The 21562-nt window shown below is 36.2% G+C and overlaps 1 protein-coding gene across 1 annotated transcript in view; it reads left to right on the top strand.

Moving 5' to 3' along the window:
* UBL3 (ubiquitin like 3) overlaps positions 1-21562 on the top strand; it is a 99183-nt gene that overhangs the window by 66913 nt on the left and 10708 nt on the right. Inside the window, exon 2 of the mRNA XM_036743523.1 lies at positions 21094-21202. Within this exon, the coding sequence (XP_036599418.1) occupies positions 21094-21202 (109 nt within the window). The remainder of the gene's footprint in view (positions 1-21093; positions 21203-21562) is intronic.

Below are 21562 nucleotides of genomic sequence, written 5' to 3'. Positions count from 1 at the left end.
CATCCTCTTTGCTTCAGAGAAGGGGAGAGAGTCTGCCTTTAGTTGGGTCAATAGCCCAATAACTATGGGGTTAGGTAGGCAATATTTCAAAGACAGCGATTTGGTTACTGTCCTTAACCCAATTTCTTAAGAAAAGCCTTTTGTTCTACCCACTTTTCCAAAGGAAAAAGTCTGCAAAGTGTTGCTTTTATTTTTTTAAGATTAAAAAATCTTTTTAAAAAGGTTTACAATTTTGCTAAAAAGGTGGTTTTCAATATGCTTCCAAAACTGAATAGAAGTGATAATTGAAGGCATGGGAAGTGGTTGATATTTTAAAAAAAGTGAACGTAGAGAGATAAGTGAGCTAAAGACAGAGCAGAACATATAAAAGGTGCTAGGTTGACTATTGGTGTCTTAAAAATCCTGCTTGTAATATTTAAAAAATAATGCAAAAGTTGATGCAGAGAAAGATTTAGGCTTACTATAAGTAAAAATTATCAATCATCTCAGGATGGCATGGGCTGACTTGGGAAGTCGAGGGTTGATGATCTCTGGAAGTCTTTAATTAAGCAAAGGCTAGATGCCCAAGTGGTAGGTTGAGGAGGAGCAGATTGGACTAGATGATGGTCTTTGAGTCCTTTCAAATACTGAGATTGTGTGATTCAGTAAAGTTTTATTTCATTTAGTTTTATTCTTAGATAATCTGTAGATGTATGAGCTGTTTCAAATATAATGGTTTGGATCAGAGATTCCCAAATTTATTTGGCCCTTTTAAAAAAATTACTCAGTGCCCCTCCTGGGGTTAGGTTAGGTTAACTCTTATTTTTATTCAATCCCCCACCCAGTTACATCTGAGGCTACAATGGCCCCTCTGGATTTTCCAGTACCCCCCAGGAGACAGTATTGCCCACTTTGGGAACATATAGATATATAGGATCTTAAAATTTCACCATGATTTTAAGAGACACTTTTTGAAGTAATTCTGTCATTAAGACAGTATAAGTTGTCCTCAACGTAGTCATGGACTATGTTTCAAAATATCAAGTCACTTGGTGGAATTAAGAATGCATTCTCCCATAGAAGCTCTGTAACGTTCCCAAAAAGTATATCACCAAGTTCATTTAAGGTTCTTAGGCCATCCCATAAAAGTCTTTTAAACCTATAGTGTAACTTAGTTCTAGTAGTATTGTAAAACATAACTATTTTAAACATTTCTTTGGGAAAGTTCAAATCGCAGTTTGTGATAAGAGGAATGTTTCCTCCTACCCTGACAACTGCAGCAGGGACTCCCTAGTTCCTCTGATGTTCATGGTAAGGCTAGGTATAACTTTGATTATTGCTCAAGCCCCTTCTGCATAGTCTATCCTAGAACTCTCAGTGCAGAAGACTTAAAGCTTCCTTCATAGTGAGGGAAGCTAATATACTATTATATTAATAACCAATTGTAAATTAGTGACCCATCCTTTGGTCTCCTATTTTTGTCAAGACCCCATTCTAGCAAGGGCTAGTTAGTCTTTGAAGGGCATGACTACAGTCTTGGGCCTCTCCCTCCATCTACTCATTAACTAATTTGTAGTGTGCTCCACCCATATAGGAGCCTGACTTTTTGTCTATTCTATAAACACCGGCCAAACTGAGCTGGTAGATGCTACCCAGAGAGATTTGTGTGTCCTTCCTTGTTCATGAAAGAGAAATAAAACCAGAGAGAACTTCATCTGGGTGCCCAGATTGCAAGGGCTCAAAACTCTTTACCTATCCTTGTTCTCAGCTACCTCCCCTACGATGTGGTAATTTGGGGAGGCTGAGAACTCTTTTTTTTTTAATTTAAATTTATTTATTTAACATATTTGGTTTTCAGCATTGATTTTCACAACAGTTTGAATTACAAATTTTCTTCCCATTTCTACCCTCCCCCCCACTCCAAGATGGCATATATTCTGGTTGCCCTGTTCCCCAGTCAGCCCTCCCCTCTATCAGCCCCCCTCCCCTCTCATCCCCTTTTCCCTTCCTTTCTTGTAGGGCAAGATAAATTTCTACGCCCCATTGCCTGTGTATCTTATTTTTTAGTTGCATGCAAAAACTTTTTTTGTTTTTGAACATCTGATTTTAAAACTTTGAGTTCCAAATTCTCCCCCCTCTTCCCTTCTCACCCACCCTTCCTAAGAAGTCGAGCAATTCAACCTAGGCCACACATGTATCTTTATGTATAACCCTTCCACAATTCTCATGTTGTGAAAGGCTAACTACATTTTGCTCCTTCCCAACCCATCCCGCTTTATTGAATTTTCTCCCTTAACCCTGTCCCCTTTCCAAAGTGTTTGTTTTGATCACCTCCACCCCCATCTGCCCTCCCCTCCATCATCCCCCCCCTTTTATTTTATTTTTTTTATCTTCCTCCCTCTTCTTTCCTGTGGGGTAAGATACCCAACTGAGTATGTATGGTATTCCCCCTCAGGCCAAATCTGATGAGAGCAAGGTTCACTCATTCCCCCCTCACCGGCCGTCTCCCCTCCTCCCACAGAACTGCTTCCTCTTGCCACCTTTATGCAAGATAATCCACCCCATTCTATCTCTCCCTATCTCCCTCTCTCACTATGTTGCTCTCCCATCCCTTAATTTCATTTTATTTCTTTTAGATATCTTCCCTTCATCTTGAGGCTGAGAACTCTTAGCACACTTACTCATTAAGTGTCCACCAGCGTGGACACTTACCTTTGTGGACAATTTGTCCACTTTGTCAATGTGGACAATATATTTTTCTGGTGAGGACAGGGCTCAGCTGTGTGCCTCCTGGAAGGGGGAGGGGAGAGAAGGGACATTCAAGTTATCCAAGACACTATGTCTAGGTCTTTGGTTATAGAGGAATCATTGACCATCAATTTATTGATTATTGGCTGGCCTAACTAGTAAATTGATTTTTAATACCCAGAAACTTTGTCTTGGGATTTTATTCTCAACAGTAGGATATCTCAGTGTTCTCTGGAGAACAGGGAACTGCTAAAAGCCTTTAGGAGACAGGAATTCTGGGCTTGCTTCATTGAAGGCCTTTGTGGGTAGAGAACTTTTTCTGGCAGGCCCGCCAGAAGGCTCCATCAGCAGGATCAAAGATAGGCTCTGTAGAGTCTTCTGTAGGGGAGTTGTTTCAGTTATGCCTTAGTGGTGTTAACTAGAACAGAGGTCCTGTTCATAGCTAAAGTATATTCATAAGTACTAGACTGTCTTAATAGTTCTGTCAGGAGGAGGCTTGACTTAGAGCCTATTATTACCTCTGTTACCTCATATAAAAGACTCACAAATTTATCTCCAGCCCAGACCCCTTTTCTAAGCTTCATTTCTGTATCTATAACCACTTATTATTATTAGATCATTGTGGTTGGTTATAGTAATAATCAGAGCTGGCATTTACATAGCATTTTTAAGGTTTGCAAAGTACCTTACCCGTTTTCATTTTATTCTCACCAATAACCCTGTGAGGTAGTGTAATGGCAAGTAGGGTGGGACTTTTTGCTGTTTTTTGTTTTAGAGTACTTCTCAGCACTAAGGCAGTCAAGTGCCTTTGAGTCTCGCCTTTGTTTCAATCAAGAGTCTTTGATTGAATCAGGAAATCAGGAGTCTTTGATAACCTACTTAAGTCACGGGAAGGCCTGGGTTACATGGGTTTGAGTCCCATGGTTGTGACACCCTCTGACCCTGAAGAAGTGTATATATACTCTGAGGTTAGTATTTTGCTTGAGGCTCACTCACTGAAAGTGTTCCTGTGATTTGACCAGATAAGACTCTGGGTAGCCATTAAGGAGGCACCCTGCCCCACCCCCCTTTTAAAACCCAGATGTTGGTGCCTCTCTCTCTCTCTGTCTGGCACCTATGTACGTATAGCTTCGGTCAGACAGCTAGAAGCCTGTCTGTTGATTTGTGTTATTTGCTCTGTTTATATTTTCTCTGTATTTGCTCTGTAGTTCAGAGTGCTGACTTTTTCCTCTGAACTAAGTGAAGATATATGTATGTTTAATTAAAGTGAGATTGTAAACCCCTTAAAATTGCTTTCCTTAGAAAAGCAGATCAAAGAACCTGTGCTAGCAGCCCTCCTGTGTGCTGGTGTTATTGGCCTTACACAGCCACAGTAGATGCAAGTAACATTGTAGTTACAGGTAGATATGATGAGTATTATTATCTCTTTTCACAAATGAGAAGCTGAAGCTCAGAGGGGTTGTGATTGTGTTTACAGTGGCAATAAGTAATAGCAGTACAATTTTAATTCAGGTCTCTCTTGATCCTTAAGATCATCAATATATCACATTACTTCACTATGGCTATACTTCCAAGTATACATATGTAAAACTGAAGTCACTATCATCTCCCCAAATTTACCTCTTGGGTGGATTTCTGGATAGCATGTACTGTCATTCAGTCATTTCAGCTAGAAACCTCAGAACCATTTTTGACTCTCCTTTATCTCTTCCTTGACTTCCCCATCCTCAAACAAGTAACCAAATTGTATTTTTTTCTATAATCGTTGTAATTTATCCTTTCTTTTAAGTTCCAGTTGCCACCGTCCTAATTCAGACATTTAGTTCAATATCACTTCACACATGGACCATTTCCATAGTCTCCTAATTGATTCTGCCTATTGTCTCCCCCAACTCTGATCTGTCATACACACTATCCTCGTAAGTCGTTAACTTTATCATCCTCTGCTGAAAAATATGCATTGTTTCCCTGGACAAAGTTAAAATTACTTAGTTTGGTTCTTAGAACTCTATCATCTATTCCCAACGCCATGTTCCACTCCATGACAAGGAGAACCAGTCTTGTCTCCTTACTGACCTCTGAATACTGCTTATTCACTTACCTTTGAACCTTTAGATTTGTCAGCCTGAGTGCCTTTATTCTTCTCTACCCAAAATATATTTATCCTTCAAGGTCTAATTTAGATCCCACCTCTTTGATGATGCATTCCCTAGTCAACTTATCCCCTGAACTTGAATCTCTCTCATATAAGGAAGAATACCAGGAAGGCAATTGGAATATGGCATCTTTTTATTCACATGTGCCTTGGTTATTTTCATAAGTATAAAAAGAAAATTGACAAATTCATATCTAGCAATGTAATTAAATGCTCATTTCAGTTATTTTAGATTAGTAATATGATCTTATATATGGCCTGCTATGCTTAATTATCATAGCTCAGTGATTTAGACTCCTGGTATATTTCTGACATATCACCACAGAATAAACTGGAAATCTAGTGCTAACAAAATTTTACAATTTGTAGTTCCATTGTAATGAGTTTGTCTACCATTCCTTCCTAATATGTCTCTTGATTTTCTCCGTTAAAGTAAATCCTAGTGCTCATTAATTCACCAAACATTTATTGAGTGCCTAGTAAGTGTGCTAACTGCTGTGCTAGGTGCTGGCTACACAGAGTAAAACAGACAGTTCCTGCCTTCAGGAGCAAAATAATATTGAATTGTTTTCATTTTCTTTCCCTATGCCATAACTCATGTTAAAGAATGAACTTTTAACTAGATGTTACCAGTAAACTAATGTATGATAAACATCGCCCCAGTTCATAGTGAAGAACATTTGTAACTAATCATTGATTAACCAAGAATCTAAGACTTCATATGTATATAAATTTGTCATCTCAAATTGTGTTGTAAAAAGCTGATTAGGTGGTTATTTTTATATACTCAGCTCTGGGTTGTGTACATAGTTTGTATATTCTGTACTGCTTTGGTTGTGTTCAGGCTTTTTGAGACACTTTGTTGAGACTATAAGAATTAAATTTGAGTATTAGAAATAATTTGTGTTTATAGTAAATATTTTAAGTTTCTAATAGAATTTTGTCCATTTCAGCCAATCTATTTGCAGGCAACAAAGAGAGACCTTGGTTCAAATATTCCTTTTGTCACATTCTGGCTCCATAACCCTGGGAAGTCATTTAACTTCAGAGGGTGCTGAGCAACTATCTTAAGGCTGTGTTTCAGATCTGCATAGGTAGAAGGACCTGCCTGCCTCACCACAATTTCTTCACAGCAGTGAAATCACAGGTCACAATTAAAACAACAACAACAACAACAACAACAGAAAACACATATCTGACCATGTCACTTCCATGCTCAATAATATTAAGATTGCCAGTGCTTTTTACTTTTGAGGCAATAAAGAACCAAAATCTTTAGCCTGAAATTTGAAGTACTCTATGATATAGCTCTAACCTACCATTCCTTCTTTCTTGCACTTTATATTCCAGCCAAACTGTTGTCCTGGCAATTCCTCAAATGCTTCCTTCCATTGCCTTTCTCTGTGCTTTTGCATAGGCTGTGCCCCATGCCTGTAATGCCCTCTCTTCTCATCTATGCCTCTTAGAATCCCTTGCTTCCTATCAGGCTCAGCTCAAGTGGTTTTCTTGATCCCTTACAGTTGATATGTTATTTGCCTCCTCACATTACTTTTTATACATTTATCTTTCTGAATGTTGCATCCCCCAGTAAAATGTAAACTTCTTGAGAATGAAGACTGTTTAGTTTTTTTTTTGTTCCCCTAGTGTCTAATATAATGTCATATATTTAGTAGTCCTTAATAAACATTGGATTTGAATTGAAAAAAAAATGCTTCAATTCATTTTTATCTACTCTTTAAAACAAAGCTCAAGTAGGGCCTTTATTAAGCAACAGTTTGTTAATAAGGTATTCAAAAATGAACTTGTAATGGAATCTTTTATTATATAATCTAATATTTTGAAAGTGAGGCTAGAAACATCATTTAATTTCAAGTTTTTCAGACCAAAAGTTTCACTGAATTTCTGGCTGGCTGCCTTGTCTTATTATATGTTCTTAAGTTTAATGTAGTAAAGCATACTTATTAAACTAAAATTTTAATTAGTTTAAAAAAAAAACCAAAACCTCACACATCAAAGGCTCCATGATTTTCTGTGTGGTCCTCCCTTCAGTGGCCTTACTAAGATTCCAAATGTTCAGATCTAATCATGTTACTCTTTTGTAGTTTGTCATTACCTGCTGAATAAAATATCCATGCCTTACCCTGGCATTCTGGGCTCTCCAAAATCTGCCCTCAACCTACATTTTCAGCCTAATTTAGCATTTCTGTCCTGTAGGCACTCCATGCTGAAGCCAGCCTTGGCTATTGATCTATTCCTCAATTGCCCCCAACCCTTTCTTGACAAATGTAGTTTGTCTTAACTTCAAGACCAACTCATCCATGATCTGCTCATCTAGGAGTGATCTCTTTTGGCTTGAATGGCTCATGCTACTCTTATTGACCTCTCCTTTGCATTTAATCATATTTTAACTTGCATTATAGTTATTTGTCAGTTCAGTTCAATTTGGCAGATATTAAGGCAGAGAGATACAAAGTTAAGATATAATATCTATAGTCTTTGAGTTTATAGTATGTTGGGGGAAATGACATGTTCAGATAACTATAATATAAAATAATATACAAATGTGTGCAAAGTTCAGGAAAAGTGTCATGTAAGATTCAAGGAAGACTAAGGAGATCAGAAAGTCTTCCTAGATGGGCTGGCATTTTTTAAAGTAGTCTATAGAGTAAGAATTTACCAAACAGAGGAGAGTAAGGAGAGCATTCTGAGCATGGAAAGTAGTGTGTGAGGTGGGGAAAGTATATGCATAATGATGAGAAGTATGGTTTAACCAAATTGTGGAGTACATAGTTGAAGGAAGGAAGGAAAGAAGCCTAAGAGAAGGTCCGGTTATTATTACTTATATTAGTGTAGGCTCAGATTGTGTTAGCTCTTTAAAGCAGTTTAAGAATGCTATTGGTTTGTTTCATATTAAGTTTGTGGTCAGCCAAAACCCCTAGCCTTTTTCACGTGAACTGCTGTTAAGCTAGGTCTTTTCATTTACATATATGTAATTGATTTTAAAGTCGTAAATGCAAGACTTAAAATTTAACAGTGATAAGTATTATCTTATTGGTTTTAGCCTTTTATTCTAGCATGTGGACAATAATTTTGAGTCTTGTTTCTATTATCCATCATATTAACATCCATCCTAGCTTTGTGTAATCTTCAGTGTTACAATCATGACTTTGTCTTTATTATAGGTGTTGTTGAGAAATGTTAAGGGGTGCCCTAAACTTGTCTTTTTGAGTTGCCATGTTTTCCAGAAACACTGAAACCAGAGTATGCAGGGGGCCTTGATTGTGTCAAGGACAAAGCCCCTTTCCTTCCCTGAACTGACATAATTTGTTGTTTGCATCCCTAATTGGACTCCCTGTTTGTCTTTGGGAGTCAGTCTGCCCTAGATTGGGAAATTGCTTGTGCAGCTGGGACCCTTGTAGATGTGCAGACCATCATCATATCTTCATGCTCTAGCAATTCCCAAGGGAAAAGAATGCAGCTTTTGCCATCACCTTGCTCCCCCTCTTTGGGAGTGGTTTTATTCTTTTCCCACCTTTAATGCACTTTCCCCCGTCTTGTGCCACTCCTTTTTAGGTGGAGATTTATACTTTTTCCTCCTTCCTTTGTCCTGTCATAAATATGCAAATTTCTGTATGGATTGTGAGCTCTTTGGTTTCCACTTGCACATTCATGTCTCTTATAATAAACCTAGTTTTCATTTAAGTTTCATGAAGTTGTGACTCCCTGTTGACAGCATGCAGTGAACATGGCTGGTTGTGAGCACTATGCATACATATAATCTTTATCACTGTCAATGAAAATGTTGAATACAATAAATCCATGGACAAAGAACTCACTGGCCAGCTACTAAAGATTTCTTTCTAGAATAACATTTAAACATTTACCAAACTCTTTGGTTGCCATTGTTACCAGCCTATAGCTAGCTACATCTAGCTCTTGAAATTTCAGTCTATACTTGTCCCTGAATATATGTCTTAATATAGACGTAGGAAGGTTTGGAATAACTAGGACCAACATAAGGAAACGTAGAAGAAATGTAAACTAAGTAAACAGTAAACTAAGCCACCTTTATTGAAGGAACCTACTTAGAATATAAAGAGCAGTCAAGGAGGATGGTAGAAGCAGGTCAGAACTACTGGGACCCTGGGTGGAATTTAGAGTAGCTCACTGGGACCCTTGTAGGCATGCTTTCTTCTTCCCTCTGTTCCCCCACAGTGAAGTCTGGTGGCTTTTACAGAGTTCTTATCTGAGTCTAGCAGGACCAGGCAATAAAGACAGGGAGCCCAGAGCTTGTTGATCAAGGTTCAATGCTGGGCTTCCTTGTTTACTGTAGTTTTTACGATCTGTTGAAAGATTTTTTTTTTAGCCATCTTATTAAAGTCAAGATATTTCTAAATCTTCAGAATTCCCTTTATCTAAATTTCTAGTTACTGTATCAGAAAGGGGCATCATCATCATCGTCATCATCATCATTATTAGCATTTCCATGGAGATTTAAGGTTTGCAAAGTCTTTTTATAAATATCTCCTTCTGTCCTCACAACCAGCCTGGAGGGCAGGTGCTATTATTCTCATTTTACAGATGAGGAAACTGAGACCAACAAGTTAAATACCTTGCATAGTGTCTTAGGCCAGGTGTTGTGCTGGATGTACTTCACCACCTGACTGCTTAAACTAGATTAGTTTTCATCACTTATTCTTGGTTAATTCTAATTGTCTACAAAGTTCCATTCTATAATTTTAAGCCTTCCCTGGTTCCTTCTCAATGGTAGAGCACAATTCTTGGTGGCATGTTGTCTACTATATTAGATTGTGAGCACTTTAAGGGCAGGGATTGTTCTTGACTTTATATCTCCATTGCTTAACACAGTTCCTGAAATACAGTAGGAACCTAATAAATTCTTGTTAACTTGACTTTCCCAGAGATTGACTGTAAGCTACCAGTCAGCATTCTCCGTTATTCAGCTTTTTCCTTAAATTAAGACATTCATCACATCAATATCTTAATCAGGGTCCATGCACTTGGATAGGAAAAAAATTACATGTTTATTTCAGTATACATTGTTTCCTTTGTAATCCTGTGTTTTTATTTTATGCATTTAAAAACATCACTGGACTGCTATAGGTTCCATGACACACAAAAAAAGATTAAGAACATATCTTAAACTCATTCTTCATAATTTCAGAAAAATTGTCAATGACCTTGTGGTATCTGTAAGTTATTTTATAGCCTGGAATGTAGTTATTCTAGGCCTATAGGCTTGTACTGATTTAAGCCTACTAATGTACTACTTACATAGTAGAGATTCAATAAACATTTGTTAAATGAAGAAATGAAATTTAAGCATCTGTGTGATTTCTTGCTATCTCCTTACTTTAAACATCAATTCCTCCACACAGTGCCTCTGACCCAGTTTTCTGATTTGTTTTAGAAAGGCATCATTCATTTCTTCCATTTGATTCAACAGTCTGTAGTTTATTCTGACCGTTACTCTTTTCCTCTTATTTTCACCAGAATTCTTCTACTGTGATTCTACTCTCATGGTTATGGATTTCTCTGTATATGTACAAGCTTTTTAACTTACATCATTATTACACTTTCAATATGTTTTTGAACAAAGTGTTCTCATTCATTGTCCATTTTTAGTCATGAGTTCCAACCCATCAGTAAAGGTGTGGTATCTGTGAGATTTCATTTTCCTCCTCGCTTTAAAATTCTAAGTTTATTATTCATACTCTGTACTTGGTATATAAAATTCATAATTAATAAATAGTAGTATGGCAAGTATAAAGACTACTGAGTCTGGACTTTGAAGACCTGAGTTCAAAATATGGCCATGAAACTTAGAACCTGTAATTTTGGACAAGTCATTCCAATATTCCTACTCTTCTCATGGGTCTTTCAACTAGAAAATGAAGGGGTTGGACTAAGTGACTACTTGAGGTCCCTTCTAGGTCTACATATATGATCTTGCGATTTCATAGCCATAAAGAAATATTGCAGGATTGCATAGTATCTACTAAACACACTTGATGCAAAACAGATTAGATAACTGCTTTTTGTCCTTGGATCTCATCAGACAGTCGTTGACTCCATTTCTTAACTCCCATCCATTTTGGTTTTCAACCCATCACTTGACTAAAGCTGGCATAGTAAAATGGAAGACCTGGGGTCTAAATCCCACCTCTGAAATTTACTCTCCTGTGGTGGACAAATCACTTAACCCCACAAAACTCAATTTCCTAATCCCTAAAATGGAGATGATACAAGATACTTTTAGTTCTTGCATCATAGGGTTTTTATGAGGATCAGATGTAGGGGAAAAAATTTACATTTTAGAATGCTATATAAATGCCAGTTGTTATGATCAGTGATCTTTTTAGAAAAGGTGTTCTTAGCCTTCTTTGTGTCCTGGACCCCTTTGATAATTTTTAAAGCTTGTGGATCCCTTCTACAAATAAGGTTTTTAAATGGTTAAAAAAAATTACATAGGATTACAAAAGAAACAAATTATATTTAAATACAGTTATCAAAAAATATATTTTTTAAAGTTTACAGACCTCAGGTTAAGAACCCCTCCTTAAAATCATATACAGAATTTTAGAGTTGGAAGGAACCGTAAGAGTTTCCCTGACTTCAGTATGTGGTTTTTAGGAATAGAAATTTTTTTTCTGTTTTTAATCACAAAAAATAACACAGAAGACATATTTAATTCCACATATCAAATTTGATTTTCTGTTCTAATTTAAACAATTCTGAATGGAAGACATTTTTAGCTCTTAATATCCTTTCCCAATTTTGAATTTTAATCAAATTATTTTTATAAAACGTGTGGGGCTTTGTTATCATAGTAGAGATTCTCAATGGTTTTATCTCCTAAATCACCAGTCTCCAAACTTTTGATTTTGCACCCCATCAATAAAAACTTGGGAGTATATATTACATTCATTATGTACCCCCATATGTATATATTTCCTTATTTATAGATTAAGTATGTACTATCATGCTAATAATTATGTACATTATAAAACATAAAAATAGAATAATTTCTAGGAAGGATGAAATATTTGATCCCTAAAAGTCACTAGGTAGCCACTGGAGTTTATGGAGCAGAACCATGACATCATCAAACATTGTAGTAAGATCACTGTGAAAGCTATGGGGAAAGGCTTGATGTGGGAATCAATTAGGAGACTGTTTTTACAACTGGAGGCTGAGGGAAAGTGAGGAGTCAAAGATTACATGGAGGATGTAAGAAACTAGGTTACCAGAAGGATGGTGGTACCTTGCATAGTAATAGGTAAGTTAGAAGATAGCTGGGTTTGGATAGAAGTTAATGTAATGATATCTGTGATCCTCATCACAATCCATCATTACAGCTCACCCTGTGTGACTCACTCTGTCCCACCCAGAATGGAAAAGGGGAAGGTAGGCCTATTACTCACAGGTCATTGCCTCCAAGAACAGAGCATGCTCTCTTGTGAGGTGATCTAGAGGTCAAAGGGTGGGGACAGCATTTTCTTATTGGGATCTGTGCTGATTAGTTTAGGTTGTAACAACCCAGAGTGGCCAGTGCCAGTTTCAGAGGATAGGAGCTTGCATAGGAGGAAGAGGGAGGAGTAGTCAGGGATAAGGGTAGGTGTAGTTGTCTTTGTGACAAGCCTGGTAATTAGCTATGCAGGAAGGGAGGATATAACCTGTCTTCCCACCCTGTGATTGATCATTACAACCCCTTTGTGTCAGGCCTTAGGCTCTGTAGGGTGGCTTCTTGGTCTTTGGAGACCACTGTCCAATATAAAAGAGGTGGCTATTTATTCTCATTGCCTTCATTAAGAGTTAAGTAAAGCATAGTAATTCTTCTCCTTTTAAAGGAATGAATGTTGGCCATGTACCATAATATAATATACTATGTAGAAAAAACAGATAGTTCTGAGTTTAGAATAATTATATTAATATTTGAGTAATGAAAACTTTAAATATGTAATGATTCAGATCATGTATTGGTAAGAGATTCATTTCAATTGATGTTTGCCTTTTTTCTCGTTAGCCTCTTTATGCTTTTCTTTCCCTTTGCAGTACGTTAGTTATAATGGAAATAGTAGTCCTTTGAAAAAGAGTTGAGTAACATTTACAAGTGTGGTATGGTGTCATTTCCTGGAGGTGCTTAATAATTTTATCTTTATGAGATGTATTTAAAAAGACCCTGTTAAAATATGGACAGTTTTTTGAAATAAAATAGTGGTTGAAAGACTGCTTATAGAAAGATAAATGTCCTCTGAAATCATATGTCTTTTTAAATAACTCATTCTCTTCTCCTCACCCCCCAGTATACTAAGATAATTTATTTAATCTTAAAGAGAAATTGTCCATTAGAAGGGGTGAGGAAATATTTGCATTAAATATCACTGATAGAAATCTGATATCCAGGATACATAAAATTAGCACAAATGAAACTAAGACTAAATTTACCAGTAGATAAGTGGTAAAAGGAAATGAACCATTTTCAGCAGGAGAGTTTCAGACTATAAATGACCATACAGAAATATGCTTCAAATCATTTGTAACACACATTAAAATGTTTCTGAGATCACAGAACTTATCCTAAGTTTTAATTTATACCCTGCAAATAGTCAAAGTTGATCAAAAAGATAAGAAAAAGTTGGAGGAGACTGTGGGAACACAGGCACACTGACCAGTGTGTCTAACCAGCCTGGAAAACAATTTGCAATTGTGAGAAAAGTGACTAAATTGTTCATACTCTTTAACCCAGCAATCCTGCTTCTGGGCATTTTCTCCAAGAAGGTAAAAAATAGGAAGAAAGTTCTAACATATACTAAAAATGTCCACAGCAGCACTTTTAGTGGTAGCAAAATCCTGGAAACAAAGGTGGGTGACCATTTATTCCAGAAGGGTTGGTTTAAACCCAGCCAGACCATAATTTATAATCTTAGTATTGCTAATATTTCATTTAAAACCTCGACATCAATGTTCATTTGGGGATATTGGCCTGTAGTTTTCTTTCTCTGCTTTGTCTCTCCCAGGTTCAGATATCAAGACCATAATTGTGTCATAGAAAGATTGGATGAGTACCTTCTTTTCTTGTGTTAAAAAGGCACAGTAGGTGGAGTCTTGGACCAGAGTTAGGCAGACCTGAGTTCAAATGTAGCCTCAGATACATACTAGCTATGTGACCGTGGACAAGTCATTTAACTTCTGTCTGCTTCAGTTCCTCATCTGTAAAATTAGAATAGTAAGAGCACCTGCCCTTCAGGATTGGTGGGAAGATAAAATGAGAATATTTGTAAAATACTTTGCAAATGTTAAGTGCTTTGGAAAACTTTGAAGTGCTATATAAATGCTGAGTACTATTATTAACAGTTTAGTTAGTATTGGAAATAATTATTCTTTATATGTTTGAAAGAATTTATTTATAAAATCCATCTGCTCTAGGAGTTTCCCCCTCCTTTGGGAGTTCCATTTGTAGCATTGTACCATCAATTATCAGTACACCTTTATTAAATACCTTATATGTGCTAGGCACAGGATGAAAGACAGTCCCTTCTGATGTGCAATCAGGGGAAACAGCTTTTAAATATAAAGTATATACAAAATAAACACATAAATGGTAAGGAATTGGGGGGTGGGCGGTGCTAGCAGTTGGAGGGTGGGGCAAGCTCCACCTCACCACTTGATATAATTCCATTACCTAAAGTAGAAAAAAAAAAAACCTCAGAATAATTCTGGTACTATTCTGTATTTTGCATTCAGGTTAACAGTATTTTTTGGTGTCTACTTATTGTTCATTAGTCTTCAGACAGAATTGTTGTTAAGTTGTTCAATTTGATTCTCTAACTCAGAGACTCACATGGCATAAAATCTTAGCAGTCTCAACAATATTGAATTAATATGGATCTCTTCTTTATCTACTCCACCACCTAGTATGGTTTTCTATCCACTACCTATTAACTACTTGAACCCAAAATGCAAATCTCAGTAGTATAATGTTGGCTATGATCAAGGTTTATATAAATACATTGTTTTCTTTAAATCATGATAAAATTCCAAAATATTTCTTTATCACGTAAGTCAAATTTTTTTTTCATTTGCTCATTCACTGGAAGAGAAGCTTATAGACAACTGTACTTTTTAAAATTTCCCAGTGTATTTAAATATAATTGTCTTAGAACACTTTGTGTACGCACTACAACATTCTTGACACACTAATAGGATTTTATGAAGTACCTTAAAGGGTACTTCAAATGTTAATTCTGCATTTGTTCCTGTTCTGATATCTAGCACAGATTGACTTTCCTTGTTTTTAACGAATATGAAATTTGAAGTTTCTAATCAATATTGACTGATGAGCAAAAATCATTAACTTGAATAAGTTCATGTCAGAAACAGCTGACAGGAATTTTTAAGGAAAATTGTAGGATAAAATTTGAAACATTTTTAACCATTCAGAAAGCTAGGGTTAATTTTAGTCTTCTGGCTAAATACAATATTACACCTATTGAAGTTTATGTAAGGCCCCACAATTTTTTTTTGTTTTATTGATGATGAACATGGCGAGGTAAGATGGTGAGGAAAAGAAATTCTATCAACCTCTAAGTAAACCCAAAGAGAACATCTCAGCCCAACTAAGCACTCTTGATATCCTGTAGTGTGGCAACCTCAGCTCTATAATGGCAACATTCACGTCCCACAGTTGTGTGCATCACCCTTTCCAGAAATTTAACCCGTTAAATACTTTCTTCACGTTTTTCCAATCCTTGTACTGACCTTTCAAGGAAGGTTTCACATCTGAAAGTATACTGCAGAGTTTGGCAAACTGTATAAAACTTTAAAAATAAAAATAAATTTCTGTGGGCTAGATGGTATACTACCTTCTTCAAACTCCATTTTTTGTCTTTATAAGTAGATATGATGATTCAGTCAATGAACATACCTACTTTTCCCAGGCCCTGTGCTAAGCACTGGAGTTAGAAAGAAGAGTAAAAGACAGTGCCTGCTCTCAAGGAGCAGGGGGAAATAACATGTAACCAACTGTGTACAAACAAATCATCTCTAAGATAAACAGGCGTAAGAATTAAGAGAGACTGGGACCGGCTCCCTGCAGGAGCCAGGATGTAGAGGTGAGGGAAGGAGGACAGCCAGTGAAAATGCCCAGAACTGGATGTTGGAGTGATCCGTGGAGGCTGGTGTCACTGGGGGAGGTGAGGAAATGTGAAGAGGACAGGTTATGAAGAGCTTTTAATGCCAAACAGAGGATTCAGCTAGAGGTTTGTTTTGGTTTTTTTTTATACAGAGAATCATTGCATCCTAGATTTAGACACCATTTTAACTAGTTGAACCTCCCCCTCATTTTACAGGTGAGGAAAGTGAGGCCTAGATGGGTTCAGTAGGTGGCAGAGTTCTTTGATTCCAGATTCAGCCAGCATTCTGTTCATTGAACCAAGCTTTGAAATTTTATATAGCAAAAATGTTTTTGTTATTTCATAAATTCTTACAGAGGTAAGAACATGGTGTTCTACACCATGGGTGTCACATGCAGCACTCTTAAGAGAGGCAGGAACAAGATTGAAATATTTAATAAAATAGATAAAAATACATTAAAATATTGATAACATTACATTTTAAAACTAAGTCTGTGGCCACAGGGGTCTTTATGTACAAATTAATGACCTCAATTACTATATGAGTTTGACACCACTGTTCTACATCATTAGCAGTTCTTGTTGCCTAAAAAGTAGCTATATTTTAAAATTCAGAGGTTAGATCGTATAAATCAAATCCCCTAGGGATTGTACAATATAGTGGGATCTGTAGTCCACATTTAAAAGCAAAAAGTCATCTTGAGTGTGTGGAGCTTTTATTTTTAGATAAGCATGTATACTAAATGTGTCACATACTAGGTTATAAATAAAGTTCTCATATTTAACCCATTATTAAAGCAGCTGTCTTTTACACAGGCCGATACTTTAAAATACTTGAATATTGAATTTGATTGAGGTCTAAAGTAATGAAAATATGTGTCATTAAATGGGTATTTTATATAACCAATGCAGCATCTCAAAATCTCATATTTGAAGAGGGTCTCAGAACCCATCTAGACCAACCAACAATTCACCAAATGTCATCGTTCAACCTCTGCTTGAAATGCTCTTAGGAAGGAGAGTCCTTGCCTCCTGGATCAGCCCCGTTCTACATTTGAGCAGCTCTGTTTTCGGTAGTAGTCATTAAGGGTGGATTGGTGGTGGTGGTAACTGAGCGCATATATTCATTGTAGCATAGGTTTACTGGAAAGACTTTTTGATAATAGAATCTATCCAAGCCTGAGCAGGTATTTATCCAAGTACATTAAAATGTAGCTATGACCAACACTAAGACTACCTACCACGTAGTTGTGACAAATTTTCTAGCATAAAAGCATTTGTTGCTCTCGATATTTTTTTCCAGGTTAAGATTATAGCAGCTCATTGTTGTGTTTTTTACCATCAGAATCTAAAATATGATTGTTGAAATACTATAGTAAGTTCATGTTTTGGGTCCAAAATCAGGGCAGCGTTGTGAATGTAAGCAAAGGATAAAAACTAAATTCACTATGGTTTTGAATATAGCAATTTATTTGCTCATTCTTTTTCTTCATTTGGAAGTTACACCTGTTAGCACTAACCTACTTTTACTGTATACATCGATTCATGTTGCTTTTCAAAGCGCTTTTTAAATCCAACTAGTTGGCTCTCAGAAAAGAAAAAGAACAAGAAAATAGGGCCCTCGGCTTCTTGGTTTGGGTTGAGGTGAAAGCTGAAGGACCAGCAGCTAGAAACAAGCTTGACCTTTTCTTATCACAAGCCATGTAGCCACAAGTTGATATTCTTTCTTATAACTAAATTGCAAAGAACTCTCAGCATTTGTTTGACTCTAGGTCTTCAGCTATGATTTTTCTTTGTGAAAGCTACAAGGAGAATGGCAAAGAACGTAAGAGTAAAGCGTCTCTATTTTTAAAAGAACTACTCTCTCCATTCCCCAAACACATTTGGAATTGCATTTTGAGATCAAAGAAGCTGAAAGAAATATTGCCTTGACGTGTTTCAGGCAGCTGGTGCACAATCTGCATTCAGCAAGTTAGGATTTGTGTTTTATTTTAAATTGCAGGCTTGAAGTCTGCAGAAAATGCAGACTGAAAAAAAAAAACCTCCCACTTAGCTATTTTCAATTTAGAATAGCTCTAATGCCCATCAGAATGGCAAACTCTACCAGAAATTAATTTATTTCCCCCTTCTCCTGGACCTATTTCTTATCCCCAAGTTGTATCTTTTAAATAACTAATTTTTAAAGCTTTTGCAAATTGTTGCATCTTATTGTTTAGCCGAAAGCCACTTTTGAACTCCTGAACTGATATGCCATCTGAATTGCTGGAATTTTATACTCTTAAATAGGAATGGACTATCTAAAGCTTTTCTCTAGGGCATTGATTTTGAAATGTGAAAGGGGAGGTGTCAAGCCAATTAAAGTCTATAAAACATATGATGGGTCAGTTTTGTTGCATAGAATGCTAAGAATGTTGCAGATATTAACCCAGACAGTTAAGATACATTTCTAAATGAGGTTACTTAGGGTTTTTTTTTTTTAAGTTTGGAGGAGAAGATTGACAACATCCTGGTTGTTTTCTTTTAGCCAGACTTATAGAATATCTTCATGTACTTTTGATTTCAGTAGAATTTTAATATGTAGATTATTTTGTAAGGAGTAATGTCTTTTGAACTTAGAAAATAAAACCAGGGGGCAAAAAGATCTGAAAATTTGCTGGCAAGTGGGAAAATTGGACTTGTATTCCAATCAAATTTCCTTAATTTCCCAAACATTATTATGGACAGATGATCACATTAATGAGTTCTTTATTCATTCCTTATTTCAAATATGCAGTCTTCCATTCTATATACCTCAAGTAGTACGAAGCTTGCATGTTAATTTATATTTCAGGTTTCTTTGTGCCATATAGATATTAGTCTCATCTAAAAAGAAGATATATCTGCAGTCAAATTTAAGAAAAAAACATGTCACAGGCACCTCAGAGTCAATATGTCCAATACCAAGATCATCATTCTTTTCCCCCAAATCCACCCCCTTTCCTAACTATGCTATTGATATGATGGGTACCATCATCCTTCCCTGGATCCAGGTTTTCAACCTATGGATCTTACTTAATTCTTCAGTTTCCATACCTAACCAGTTGCCAAATATTGTTTTACCTGTACAACCTTTCCGTCATTCACCCCTTTCTCTCCACTCACATCACAGTCACCCCAGCTTGGGCCCCAATTAACTCTTTACTGGACTACCATAAAAGCTTCAAGGCACCCAAAACTATACCTTTATTAAGATTTCATCATTAATGCTTAGTGAGTTATATCATCAGTAGTGCCTAGGCATCTATATTTTTAACTCAATATGAATTCCAAACTTCCTAAGTTTTTATACAAATAGCACTTTTATGATATCAAGGTTTTAAACAAACAGTGCTATTTGCAACAATCAATGTAGATTATCTGCAAAGTAGTTTCTCTGGACTTGATTGGGTAGGAGAAGCTCTTGGAAGGTCTCACTAATGTCTCTTATTAAAGTAGAAAAAAGTCTTACCTTAAAGTCTACCCTGATTTTTTTGTAGCAAGTTGGACACTGAATAAAATATTGAATCATTTTTCCATAGGTATCATAAGTTACTTAAAATAATTTATAGGAAAACTGTAACAGTATAAGAATTTTGCACATGAAATCATAGTTTAGAGAAAGCATGAACAAGAAAGAAATTATCACATTTCTATAAACATCCTAGGAATAAAATAGAGCAATTAAAAACAAAGAATTAAATCTCCAGACTCCAGATCATTTCAAGCAGAATACCAAGTTGCAGAAAAGGAGCTGCATTGCCATTGATAGAGGAAGTTTCCATAGCCAAGAAATCACAGGTCCATATTAAGTGATATGGATCACAGAATTTGAGAGTCAAATGGGATCTAGTTCAATCCATATTCAAAAGAATACCCACTATAACATACATGAGAAGATATCAGTCAACAAGTATTTATTAGAGCCAACCATGTCGGCTAATACAGATACCGTACTAGGTGCTGGGTATACACGTACAAATAAAAAAATAGTCCCTCTGCCCAGCTTATATTAAATTAGATAGGGAAAACAATATGTACAAGTTAAAAGACAGTTGGAGGGAGGGCAGAAGGGAAGGAAGCATTAGCAGCTAAGGAGAATCATAGTCTTTGTTGGTCTCAAGGTGGAAGGTGGTGCTTGAACTAACCATTAAAGGAAACAAAGGATTCTAAAAGGTAGAGGTGAGAAGGGACTACTTTCCAGGCACAGGAGACAGCTTGTAGAAAGGACGAGTGATAGGAGCTTGTAATCCTATATGTGAAGGGCCACAAGTAGGCCAGTTTGGATGGACCACAAAGAGTTAGGGACAGGAATGTACATGTCTGGAAAGCTGGGCCAGAGTTAGATTGTTCAAGACGTTAAATGTGAAGCAGAAGCATTCACGTTTTTTGTTTATTTAGTGAAACTATTCAGAATAGAGATGCTTATAGAATCCATAATTGAGTAAGTCTTAGAACTTTTTTTTAGTTATGTCCAGTTGTATTGGTTGAGCTCCAAATTGTGTGTATGTGTGCATGCATGTGCGCATCTGTGCGTGTATATAAATATATAGCACTTTAACAATCACAAATTTTCTGAGATGTAGTAGTAGGACTGAGTGATGTCTATAGAATTTTTTATTGTTTACTGATAATAAAGGTAAAGTGACATCAAAAAATAGATCTTTTGGGAGGTAACTGTTTTTCTAAAAGATTATAGAGGCATTTTAAAACAAAATATCAGTGTTTTCGTTTGAGGATATGTGAAGAGAAATGCAAACCTTTTTAAAAAGATTCTTTATGAAGTAGATTTAAAACGAGCCTAATAAGACTACTACATTTTTACTTCTTTAAAAGTGCTCTTAAATGTCAGAGTACTGTAGCATTGTTATTTGGGACATAGTAAACTGAACAAGTTGAACAGTTTTTTGTTTTGGATAAATGAAAATTGTCATAACAGTTGTGATTAAATCTTATATGATTTAATTAAATGACTTTATATGATCATTTTTTACTGTAAAATAATGTCTTTTTTTAAAAAGATGTTTTTTTTCCTTTCAGATAAATTTACGACTCATCTTAGTGAGTGGAAAAACTAAAGAATTCCTGTTTTCTCCTAATGATTCAGCAGCAGATATTGCAAAGCATGTATATGACAATTGGCCAATGGGTGAGTAGCCTCTTCTCAATATGAATGTTTGATTATATGTTTTTTATAATTTAGAATAACTGGGATCATAAGACTTATGCTCTTTACATCTCTGTAAATTATATGATTCTATGTCTGTTTTCGAGGGTAGTGTCACATTAAGGGAACTGAAATAATGATGGCCATAAAATTCCTCTTTCTGATGAGCCCTGCTAAGAGCTTCACAATGTAATTAGCAGTAACAATGTCTTAATCTCACAGCCTCCATTTGAAGTTCCTCTACCTTGATCGTATCTGTAACTTTGCTGTATACTTAAAATCAATTTTAGGCTTCAGCCTCTAGCCCAGAGAGAGGTCCTAAGCTGCTAGCCTAGTAACTAA

The sequence above is a fragment of the Trichosurus vulpecula genome, chromosome 2, assembly GCF_011100635.1.
Source record: "Trichosurus vulpecula isolate mTriVul1 chromosome 2, mTriVul1.pri, whole genome shotgun sequence".
NCBI lineage: Eukaryota > Metazoa > Chordata > Mammalia > Diprotodontia > Phalangeridae > Trichosurus > Trichosurus vulpecula.
This window is presented reverse-complemented; position numbering and strand designations above follow the sequence as displayed.